This window comes from Sciurus vulgaris (genome assembly GCF_902686455.1).
Source record: "Sciurus vulgaris genome assembly, chromosome: 4".
Taxonomy (NCBI): domain Eukaryota; kingdom Metazoa; phylum Chordata; class Mammalia; order Rodentia; family Sciuridae; genus Sciurus; species Sciurus vulgaris.
In genome coordinates, this window is record NC_136464.1 from 7,193,951 (window position 1) to 7,206,260 (window position 12,310).

At 49.4% G+C, this 12,310-nt stretch overlaps 1 protein-coding gene across 10 annotated transcripts in view; it reads left to right on the forward strand.

The window, feature by feature from the left end:
* CTBP2 (C-terminal binding protein 2) overlaps positions 1-12,310 on the forward strand; it is a 146,244-nt gene that overhangs the window by 94,604 nt on the left and 39,330 nt on the right. For 7 of the 10 annotated variants that reach the window (XM_079137780.1, XM_079137779.1, XM_079137772.1 and 4 more), the window contains one exon: positions 7,839-7,996. The exons of the other annotated variants lie outside the window; for them this stretch is intronic. In XM_079137780.1, the coding sequence (XP_078993906.1) occupies positions 7,939-7,996 (58 nt within the window). In that variant the 5' untranslated portion in view covers positions 7,839-7,938. The remainder of the gene's footprint in view (positions 1-7,838; positions 7,997-12,310) is intronic. 10 annotated transcript variants of the gene reach the window in all.

A 12,310-nucleotide genomic window follows, 5' to 3' on the forward strand; every position in this document is an offset into this window, starting at 1 on the left:
GACAGGAGCTTCCCCGCCCCTTTACCCACCTCTTCTCCCCCTTGTCCTGCATTCCCTTCCCCACCTGCTCTTGTTCCCACCCCTGGACCTCTCCCACCAGCAGGAGGCTGGTGGTGCCTCCTGCCTCCTGGCTGAGGTGGAGGTGAATGTGGCGTCTCATCCACTCCCTCAGGCCTGTCCTCCTGCAGTATCTGCTCTTTCCTCTGGATTCTTGTGGAGCCAACATTGGGACTGACATGAGGAAGCAGCTTGGACCTTGCAGCCTGGGGAAGACCAGGCAGGGTGAACAGTGCCCTCTGCCGGCCACAGGGCCCCACCGCTGGGCAGCAGGCTGCAGGCCTCCCTGGCTGGACCAGGAGAAGGGCGGGCCTGTGGGGGCGGTTGCCCTCGTTTCTGAGTAATTGTGGACTGTGCACCCTGGTTAGGCATTCTGAACTCACGGTGTCAGGAGATGAGCCACCTGGGACCTAAAGAGGGTTGGCAGCCACAGATACGGTCGGGCATCTCTCTGCTGAGGTGTGGGAAAGAAAACACCTAACTCAAGCTTTCTAAAAATTCAAGATTTCATCATTGTAGTTCAGTAAGAAAGCAATTTTTATAATTGCTTTTATGAGATTTAAATACAGGTATATTTCTTATATGTTAGATTATGCTAAATAATTCAAAGTTGCCTTTAAAATGTTTTATCTTCTCATGCCACAGACTTAAATAATCTTGAGTTTAACAAATTTAATTTATATTTTAATATTGTGCAAGGCATTTTCTGTAGTATATGTTCATAGCATATAATTTGTGTCTTAATATTATGGTATGCATAATTATATATCATAATTTAACAAATAGTCCAGGTCTAGCCTTGTGACCTCCAGCCCAACAGCCTTATGAATGAAGCTCCCCTGCAGACCTTGCAGGAAAACTTTCAGACATTCTAGGTCCTTCCTTGGTGTGGGGCCAGTTGTTGAGATATAAACAATCTGGAATCATAGTGCTCATGTAACCAAAGATGAGCTGTTCGAGGGAGAAGCTCCCGTCCCCAGAGTTCAAGATCACTAATCCCTTTACCCTGCTTGACCCAGCTCCTCAGCCACCAATCAAACTTTTCATTCCAGCGCAGTAGAGAACCAGAAAAACAAATGTTCGTCTGCGCACCTGTGATTCCTCAGTCTAAACACAACAGGAATACAAAGGAGTCAGTTTTTTGCCTCTTAATTGAATGAAAGTTTTCTTTAATTGCTTTATCCACCCCTTGTCTATTATTAAAACTATATACTTATTTTGAAATGTGTGAAAATTCTAAACAAGAGTATTTTCTTGTCTGCCACCTGTGCAGAGGCACCCTTAATTTTCAGCATGACCCAAATGGAACAACCAGTTAGAAAAATCATGACTTCTTCCTGCTCAAACCCTCTGTCCTCTCCTCCCCCTGATTCCATCCCCAGACAGGGTCTCACCAAGTTGCTGAGGCTGGCTTTGAACATGTGATCCTCCTACCTCCACCTCCTGAGCCTCTGGGATTACAAGTGTGTGCCACTGTGCCCAGCTAGATCCTTTGTCCTTGCTTTTAGCTAGTAAAAATATTTAGGTTTAGCAAGTGAAAATACTCAGGGTGCTTGAGCCCAACATACAAGTGACCTTGAAGTTGCCTGCTTCCACTTTAGCTGTGACACCCTTTGGCCTGGTAGTGTGTTGGCTTTTGGCATTGTTAGTCCACATGCTGGAAGACTTGCTTTCCAAGGTCTTTGACTTTACATACTATGTAACTTGCAGGGTCTGCACTTGGGGGGAGCATGCTGGTTAGCAAGCCAAGGGCCTGACCCCACCTGTCCCAGGCAAGCTCTCTACCACAGAGCTAAATCTCCATCTCCAGCCCACAAAGACCTTTGTGTTTAGGGTTATTTTATGGTTTTGTTTGGATTTTAGGGTGTTTTTCATTTTTGGTTTTTTGGTGGAGGGGGCACTACATCAAAGCTCCTAAGAAACTAGATAGGATTTTGTTGGAAAGAAAAAAAAAAATATTTGCATATCCATAGTTTTTAAGTCTTGTGTCCAAATTCTTTAAAGAAAACCTCTTAAAGGTGTTAGAATTTAACCTGTGCTAACTTATTATCCTGAATTATTATTTTTTAAAATTTGTTCCATTGGTCCCGTTGGGTCAGTATGATCACATGTTCTGGTATGAAGTCTTATCTTTATTTTTCTATTCTGAAATTAGTGGTTGTCTGGGGGTATACCATGATAGATGGCATAAGCAGTGTATTGCCTTTTTAAATTCCAAACGCTTCACGTACAGGGCCCCAGGGCATTGGAAAGGACTGTGATAACCACAGCCAGGCTGCTGTGTAATCTCCAGGGTCCCTGTGTTGCATCAGCCCTGAGGGACAGAGGTGGATCTCCTGGAACAGTCGGAGGGCATGTGATCAGGGTGTGACCAATTTACCCCAGGGACAGGCTGCTGGGCATCTGTGGGGAAAGATGAGCTCTCTAATCTTGCTGGGTGGTGGACAGGCCTGTTCTCAGGAATCTGAGCAGAACTTCAATGTGTATCTCAGGAAGGGTGTTGCTGGGTGGGGACCTGTGTGGAAGGGAGGGTTTCCTGTACACCTTTTATGCTACTTTGTGTCCCAACCTTGTGTTCAGTCCCCACCACGGACACACCAGTGGGGTGGGAGTGGGGGTCTACATTTGCAAAACCTCCTGAATCGGAGACTAAGGAGCTGTCCCCATCGTTTTGACTGCTGTGGCAAGGGGTGCCAGGGTCTGTGGAGCTGAAACACCAAATGCTTCCAGAACTTCAGAGTTCTGGAGCTGAGGAAGTCCAAAACGAAGACACTGGCAAGTGGCATCTGTGGGGGCCCGCTCCCTGTCTTGTGGCTTTTACTGTGCCGGGTCCTCACCTGAGAGAGGAAATCGTCTACTCACAGGGCACTGAGACTGTTCCCGAGGCTAGAACCCCAGGAGACACCTCCCCAGGGCCACACCTCCAACACCATCACAGTGGAACGGGGCGTCGGTATTTACCAAGGAAAAAGTCCACAGGAGCATTGTGAGAATTGAGTCTGGTGAGCTCATGTTCCACTCTCATTGTCCACAAAACTTCTCTCCTCCCTTAAAGAAGCGTTAATGATTTTGTTATTGATTGTGGTGTGCTGACCGCTGTCTAAGCACAGCTAGGCCAGTGTTGCCCGCTGTCCCCTGACTCCTGGAACCTTCTTTGTTAGCATGAAGGTTCAGTCTAGCTCTTCACACAAAAGGCATGTGTCGGGCATGCTGGGCCCCTGCAGGTTATGGAATGGCTTTCCTGAGGGACCAGGGACACCCGTGCCTTTCTCTCTGGGACTAGATGCAGAGTCGGAGTCTGCATTGGGGCGGTGCTGTTGGCGGGCCAGCAAGCTCCAGACACTGGAAGACTGTGAATCTGCACATGCTGAGCTGACCATATCAGCAGCATGCTGCTGGACCTCTGCTGCTTCCCCACCGTGGCCCAGTAGGTCTTGATACCAGGGAGCTTGTAGGCTGGGCAGAGGAAGCTCTCGGAGAGGGTGCCTTTCCCTTGGGGACGCACCAGCTGGGGATTGTAGACTGTTGGCACCAGGGCTGCTCTTCCACTGTAGGGAGCCTGCTCTGCCTAACCCAGGATCTCTACCACCTCCTGCATTTTAAACCTATGTCCCCTTCACAATCAGCAGTAAAACACATCCTGAGGACTTTATGGGCAGGGGCTCATGCAGAAGACCATCAGTATTTGCTGAATTAGGACACTCTTCATTCATTAGACTATTGCAAAACTTGGCCTTCTTCATTAGCGTAATGTTTAAGGAGATTTCCTTAAAAGAACTGAAAGCTATCATTATGTTTAACCACTTTTGGGAGAATTTTCATTTTGAAAGACACCATTGAAGACATGCACTTACTCTGTAAATCCCTCAGCTGTTTAATCTTTGAAAGCAGGAACTAGAATAAAGCAGCTGAGAAGATCCTCAAAATGTGAGACTTAGAAATGTAAATTGGGGAGCGCTGAGTTTCTCTGCCGTCCAACCCCTTGGTTCTTGGTCCTGAGAGGTGGTGGCTGTCAGTGATCATCTAGAAAAACTCATCTGGACTGTGTTGCACCATGGGAATCCCCTCTCCCTTCAGCCCTTAGTTCTGGATGTTTTTGTATCAAGCCTGGTATCAGAGGAAGTGGTTGTGAAATGTGTTGTCTCCATTTTCTTAAATCTCAGAACAGATCTCCTACTCCTGTGGTTTATTGGAGTGACCAAAAATCTCCCAAGTAGTTGTCTGACCCAGTCATCTTTTTGAAATATAGCAGACTCCCCCATGTGCAGGAAAGCTTTGTTCTAAGCCCTCCATAGATGCCTGAAACTATGGATAGAACCAAACTTGTATTGGCTTTTCCTATAGATAATAAATCAATGATAAGCTTTTCACCTGTTCAGCCAGGGGAAGCACTTGATGACTTCTTGTACAACCAAATGCCCAAGTTCACTACTCTTATTATTAAGAGTAAATTAAGTAAAATACAGGTTACTTGAGCACATGCATCTCAATACTCCTAAAATTGATCTGATAGATGAGGCATGTGCTTTGCGGGTGTATGTGCAGGTAGCGGGGACAGTGTGGGTGGGCTGGACAAAGGCCTCAGTGGTGCAAGAGCTTGTCACACTGCTCAGAACTACGTGAAGTGTGACAATTAAGAATTGTTCATTTTTGGAATTTCTCATTTAATGTTTTCAGACCACAGTTGACCACAGGTAATAAACCCCGGCAAACAGCACCTTGAGTGTGGGAGGACTACTGTAGTTGGAATTTTCTGCCACCAAATATTTTGGTCCCGGGTCACAACTCTCACTTCAAGCAAACACAATTTTTGGGGACATCTTTCTGATCCTGGTAGGATTTTGGTCTGGGTCTCCTCTGTTTAAGGAGAAGGAGGTCTTGAGACTTGACTTCATGCACCCTTCTTTCCATGTAAGGACCTGCCTTTCCTCTTGACCTTGAACTTCACTGAGGTTTACTCCCAGCCTCAGCCAGACGTTCAGTGCTGGGACTGTTGGCGCTGAGAACCAGGGAAGGGCAGGATCAGTCCTCAGAGGCTTGTTGCTTCCCGCCCAGGACACAGGTGACACGGTCACTTCTCTGTGAACAAGGAGCCCGAGTGCCCAAGAAGGCAGATCCAAGGTCACTGTGCAAGTGGGTCCTGGGATCCTGTCCTCAGCCAAAGCAGTGGCGTGGGACCATGCCTCCTCCTCTCACTTCTGTCTTCTCTGTGCCTTTGTGGTTTTGTTGTATTTTGACTAGGTGGTGTCGGTAGTTGACAGATTCTTGAAGGTCACGGCCTGTGCGTGGAGAATGGCTTCCGGTGAAGGCCGAGGTTGCTTCCATCACAGACTCGAGGAGGCATGCTGCAGAGGTCCCATAGCCAGCACCCAGGTGAGGTGCTGGCGGGATCGGTGCACACGCTGACTGGGACCACTGCACACAGACCACCCTCTCCTTGGAAAGACGGCCCTGTTAATTACACCCTTGTACATGGCTTGCCACTTGGAGGGCGAAGGAGGGAAAAGTCACGTCTCATTTCATGTATTTTTTAAGAATATCACGGTGAGGGGAAGAGTGGAGTCTATGGCCACTGCCATAAAGTGGGCAGACCCCGTGACTGGCGGCCCCAGAGTCTGCATGCACTGCCATTATGGCTGGCCTGACATTCAAGGACACAGCTGGGGGGTCTGCAGAGATAACTCCACAGAAAGGCCCAGGAAAGCCCAGCACAGGAATCTGCAGCTGCCCTTTATCACAGGCGTTGGTGTGAGCTGAGGGAGCCGACGGCTGAGCTTCCCTTTGATTGCATGATCGAGATTCTACTTATCAATTTTTCAGGAAGCCATCTAATTATACAAATTAAAATTCAAAGGAAAGCAAAAAGAATGATTACGCCTCCCTCGGGCGGGGGTGCAGCCCGACCTGCCTGGGATCCTGACGCTCTTTTTCATCTCCCCGGCGCTCACACATGAACTCATCACTTCTCTCACCCGCCGATGAGGTGAGCTGTGTGTCTCACCAGAGGTCAGGAGGGGTCAGGCTGCAGTTGGGACCCTGGAGCCCTGTGGCGGCCGCCCACCGCACACCCCTGCAGGTCCTGGTCCTCTGCCTCCTGCAGCTTGGTGAGAGGCTACTCCTGCCTTCCAGAAAGCCTGGCAATGGAGACATCAGAGCTGGACAGATGTGTCCACACAGTCACCCCACCTATGTTAGTCCAGTGCCCCACGTGGGCATCCCAGGTTTTAAAAAACTTCCCAGTCTTGGGAAAGAGTTTAGTATCCTTTAGGTGTTGCATTAAATATTTATGTGGTTGGAAATTGTGCTGTTTCCTAGATTTTTTTTTTTTTTTAAATCATGTAATTATTGCTATAAATCTTTCAGATGCTTTTTCACCCTTGTTGCTGGGAAATTAGCCATTAACTACCAGGAACTTGCCTACCTTTCAATAGTCAGACCTGCAGGCTGACCCTTGATAAAGTAACTTGTAGCATTTTGCATGATTGATGAGCATACATCAGATTCCTCATTTTTAACCCTGGAGCCTCCCTTTGGTCTTACCTCTTTTCTCTGTATTGGCCTGATAACTGAGGGCAACCTTTTCTGGGGGAGGGTGTGTGTGTGTGTGTGTTGGTGGTGGTGGTCTAACATAAGATGGTTTGGTTGTATTTTTTGAATAAAGTACAGGAGACCAGAGAATGGGTCCCCAAACATCGTGTAATTCTGGTTTGGAATTCTTCATGTGGTAATTGGAAAGAATGCAGTTTCTGAAGCCATGAACCAAACACTAGGCTTCTGGCCGTGGTTGATGATCTGGGCCTCAGGTTTATGCTGCACGAAGCCAGTTGTGGATAAGACTCGCATCCCCAACTCCTGCCAGAAACAGGCTAGGCGGCAGCTCCCAGGTCATGTTGGGGTTTCCCACCGAAGGGCCCCACCTATGGCAGCTCAAATAGAGACCCTCACTCTGTTGCCTCCTTGCTGGGTCTGGAGACATTCTTGGGCATATTTGCTCCCGTGCACCAGCCTCTCTTCAGTCTAAGTCCCCTCCAGCCCATAAAGCTGAGTCCCAATGCCAAGGCCAGCAGTGTGGGACACTGCCCTGCTGGTGCTGGCTATAGCCTCCCTGCGTTGGGGGAAGGTTCAGGAAGATGGCATGGGCAAACCTGGGATAGGTGGTGCTGGGGTTTGCACGGTCCATTGTCACACAGTGGGCCCCAAGGGCTTGTGATGTGCTATGCTCTGGCTTTGACTACTGGCCTCCATGAGGCCCGTCGTGGGACGTGGTTTGTGAAGCACCTGGAAGGCCTCGAAGCTTCCCCGTAGCCATGGCGACTGTGTCTGGGACCAGCTACCTAGTGTTCTCTTCTACAGTTGTCCATGGCCCTGTCCTCCATCCCCCGTCACTCAGCTCCTCTGATTTACAAGAACGAAGGGCAGGTCCAGCTAGCTGCTCACGGTCTCTGGCCATGGAGTACCAATTACTACAGCTGAGACTGGTAGCCTTTGGTGTTTGTAGCCCTGAAGCTGAAGGCAAGAGATCCGCGTGCTGCTGTTCGCTGCTTGCAGAAATAGCTGACGACTGTCTTGGCGCACTCGCCTGCTCACTGTATCGAGATAGAAAGCAGGAGATGGTGAACGTGGACTTAGAGCAACCTCCACTGGTGTTTCGCAAGGAGAGCAACACCACGCGCCCAGATGGCAGGTCCCCTCTTAGGAAGTGGCAGTAAAGTCCTGCATGGCCTGCTGGCCTGTGTCCTGAAGGTCTCCAGAGAGTAAGGATTCTTTTCTCCTTGTTTCAGGGTGCATAGTGGCGTAATGTGCGCAGACTCCTGCGAGTTCCCCTAAGTTCTTAGAGGACCGCTTTGCCTTTTGACTCAGAGTTGCAAAGTTCGATAAAGAATGGCCCTTGTGGATAAGCACAAAGTGAAGCGACAGCGATTGGACAGGATTTGTGAAGGTAAGAGCCAGCGTGGTTGGCGGTTTCTAATGGAAGACGTGTAGTCCCTCGCTCAGATCCTCGGGGCCTGGCCACCCGAGTCGTCTCTGCCAGGCTAGCACACCCAGTGCCAGGACCCCCACCCTCCCCAGTCCAAGCCCCTTGCGTTCTAGCACTTTGCCCAGGTGCCCACAAGGGGCCCAGCCTCATGCAGGACCAGGCCTGGCTTCTGGGGTGGAGGCGGGGCTGGGGTCCGTGGGGTGGGGGGTCTGCTTCTTCCATACACCTCAGGTTATTTTACATATGAAAGGCGCTGTCTATTAGGACCAGGTTTTTTAACTTCCTGAAGTTTCTGGGCTTATCTGTTTTAAATTAAGATATTTACAACAGTGAGTTCCAAGATATTCCTGAAGAGCCCAGCATTGCCCCCTCATGACGTGTCCAAGTCCTGAGTATCTTTGAAAATGTCTGGAAGTGTTTTATTCATGAAAGGAAAAATAAACATAATTAAAAACCTAATGGAAACCTGGGGGCAAAACTGAAATGTTGATTAAGCACCATCCTCTCCTAATTAGTGAGTGGCAAGAAACCCAGAGCCGGTGGCTGGGAGCTCTGTGGGCCCTGCCAGCCCAGATCAGTGCTCCAGGGCTAGCCTTGGCTCCGAGTCCTCACCAGTGCCTTCTCTGCAGGGTGTGGCAGAGGGAGCTGAAGTGGGCACAGCAGCCCTCTCCGCAGCCTCCACGTGCTGTGGCGCCTGCCAGCTCCTGGGCAGGAATATGCACCCCCACGAGCCTTTCCCTGCAGCCACCCATATGGAATTGTTTGTCCTTTAAATAGATTGTAGCTCCAGCCACATGGGGTGGGGACATCAAAGATGCTCCGCTGTATGACTCCACACCCCTTGGGCGCTCTGTACCAAGAATGTAAGAGCAGTGACTGACCCGCCCCATGCCTGGGGTTCTGCTATAGTATAAGGAACTTGGAATTTGGGGGTTTTGTTGTTGTTTTGTTTTGTTTACGTATTCACATTTTTCAAAAAACACTGAAAACCCATAGAAAGGCCTGTAAGAATAGCACAGTGAACACCAGCGTGTCCTTCAGCTGTGTGTACTGCTGGGTAACGTTTGCTTTTTCTTTCTAGAGGTCCAGCTATGCATGTGTGTATACATACGGGAGATGGATAGAAGGATTTTTTCCAGAACCACCAGAAAGTTTGCAGACGAACATTTTATTCTTTGTACCTACAGCTTGTGTCTCTTCCTGGAGCATTTTCCTACATAACCGTTGACCCCTTGGGATAGAACTTCATTATGGCTCCACCTGACACAGGTGGCGTATTCCCATTTCCCTTGCATCTGTGTTTGGCCAGTTTGGTTATTGACATCAGTTCGCCTGTATAGGAGCCAGTCAAGGGCCACCCATTCTGCTTGGTTGTCATGCACCTTCAGTCCTGAGAATCTGAAACAATCCCCTGGCCCTTTAATCTCTCAAAAGTGTAGTTGAAGATTAATTGATTGGTAGGGTATTTCACAATCCAGGTTCATCACTTGGGGCGGGGTGTTAAAAATTGACTTTTGACTGTTGGGGGGCAGGGGCTACCTTGAGGTTGCTGAGTCCTCTCTCCAGGAAGCCTTAGTGGACCAGCCCTGCTGGGCTAGTGTCGGGAGGGCATGTGCGGGGGTCCACATCCCCACCCAGCTGCTGCTCCTGGCATTGATTGCATCAGGGACAAGGTCGGGAGGGAAGAGCCCAGGCCTCTCTCCCTGTGTCTCTGCTCTCAGATCCTCAGCACAGTCCCCAGCCCTCTCACCCAGTTTGGCATCTGAGACTTGAAGTTTGCAGCCAGTTTTTTCCTGTGATTTGAAGGGCAGTATCGTCTGTGTGTGCGGTGTTTCAGGAACGGTACAGTTGGATTTTAAAAATTTCTGATGAGGACCATCGTCACAAACGCAGGCCTAAACTGTGGCACACAGGTACAGCTCTCCTCCAGCAACCTGCTCACTGGTGGGATCAGTAGCTATGCCGAGGTGCTCTGCTGGTGCTCCCGGGATGAGCTGTTAGGGTCCTGTGGCACCTTCTTAGACGGGATTTGTCGTCACTGGGCAGCTGGCAGTTTGTACCCAGTACCCAGGTGGTGTGCTGGTTTCTGTTTGACCTTTCCCCAGGTTTTTTCTGCCTGAAGCGTGTTCTTTCTCCCCCCATCCCCATTCATTCTCTCTCTCTCTCTCTCTCTCTCAAACACACACACACACACACACAGCTCTGAGCTCTTGATCAACCTCACCTCTTTCTTGTAGAATGCTCAACATGGAAGTCCAGAGAGTCTGACCTTCCCCATGGCCGGCACCCCGCATCAGGGGTACTTTCTGTGTCCCTTGGGGTGTTTTGTTTGTGAGGGATTAAAAGCATGAAGCCTCTGTGTTCTGTAGTCACCCCGCTGCCCCAAGGCTTAGAGGAGCTTCTTCAGTGGTCTCCGGGGATACTTGTTCCTGCACTCCTTCACCCCACATGACTCAGCTCCCGTCTCCCAGGCCCAAGTAGGACGTGCCTTTGCTGCTGCCTCCAGGGCAGCCAGTCTGACAAAATCTAAGCATTGTTCTAGGCAGTGACTCTTTCCCTCTTGTGTCCACCTTGTAAGCCTGTCCAGCCCCTTCCTCAGTGGTGGGTTCAGTACTCGGTCCTCTGTGGGACTCCTGACTGCTCCCCTCTGGCCTCAGCGTCGGACAAGGAAAGATGGTATGAAGCTTGGTGACTCTGACCAAAATCCAGGTGGGCTTCAGCCCCGTGCGATCGTCTTTGCTCAGAGAACAGGACATAGCCCAAGACTCAGACCACCCAAATCGGTTGGAATGATGAAGAAGCTTTCAAGTTGACTTAAAGCCAGATTTCAGTGCTTCCTTCTAGTAATTGTTCTATTTCAATGTTTAGAATTTGTCTACTGCTCTTTCTTGATGTCCACCACCAAGCAGTCCTCAAGTGCCCTCGTGCAAGGACAGTCGTGGGTCACGTTTGACAGGGCTGGGCAGACGCTGGTGTCAGGCTTCTCCTCTTCATGTGTAATTGAGGTGTTGGCTTTTGGTTCCCATTGCATTTGTGAGCTGCCCCAGCCAGAGTTCTTGAGTCCTGGCTGTGCCACACCAGAGCTACTTTGTTTTGGCTTAAGTATTGGTTGGTCAGAGAGGAGAGCACCCAGAAGTACCCTAGAGAGGCATTTCAGCAGCCCCAGCTTTGTAGAATGGTCATGCACCACAGTGGCTTTGCTGATGGCCTCTTCCTGGATAAATCGATCACTACACAACCCCTCTTCCTAAGGCTATTGAGAATGAAATCTGAAGAAAAGTAGCCATTTCGTTTTACTTCATTTTGTTCGGATGTCATAGAAATGTGGAGAAGTGGTTCCCAGGATGGTGTCCACTCAGCTGACCCGAGTCCTCTTCTTCATGCGACCCATTCATTCCTGGGGGGTGGGGGGACAGGGAGAGGGAGTGATATGCCCTCTTTCTAAATGAACAATCCGGAGAACTTTGCTTACTTCTGGAATGCCCTCCTAAGCCCAGACTAAAAGGAGGGAAGAAGGATGGCGGCAGCAACTTTCCCCTGCGGCTTTATTACCTGGGGAGTGCTCTTCTCAGCGAGCTTCCCCAAGAACGTTCCTTGGAGTTCCTGGCATATCTAAGGAACCGGCGGCCTCCAGGTGGCTGAGGGAGCCAGGAAGGCAGGGGCCTCCAGGGCTGCTGTGGAGTCCTTGCCTGGTGTGTGGTGCTCAGCGGCCACAGGCTTGGGCCGGGGTGGCTTTGTTTTATGTGGTGGTTTTGTCCTGGGTAGCTGGGGTTTTTTACTTGTCCTTTTAAGAACACTCAGACAATCGCTGCTTGTTTGACGTCGAGAGCACTTGTAGAGAAATGGCATTGAAGCTTGGTGTCCATAGGTGCTACGTGATCATTCCTACTAAATATCTTTTAAAAGCCCTAAAAAGTTGGTTTTAAAATGGAATTAATAATGTTTGCTATACATTTTAATTATATGTTAGTGTCAAGCAATTATGCACATTTCCAGTAATTAAGTGATTTGCTATGATTATATTAGTGGTATAAATATACAATAGTCAACTAGACATGGCTCACCCTCCATAATACAAATAAATACACCAAAACACTATGCTCACATATGAATGGTCAGGCAGGAGTGCAGTTATTTGCCAGGGACAGACATTCCATGTTGCCTTATCTGGTCGTGCTTTCAGATGCATTTGGAGCAGTGACCCCTGCTCTGGATGCACCCACTCCGTTCCTTCCCTGGCATTGGGGAAGTGGGTTCTTAGATTTACTCACAGCC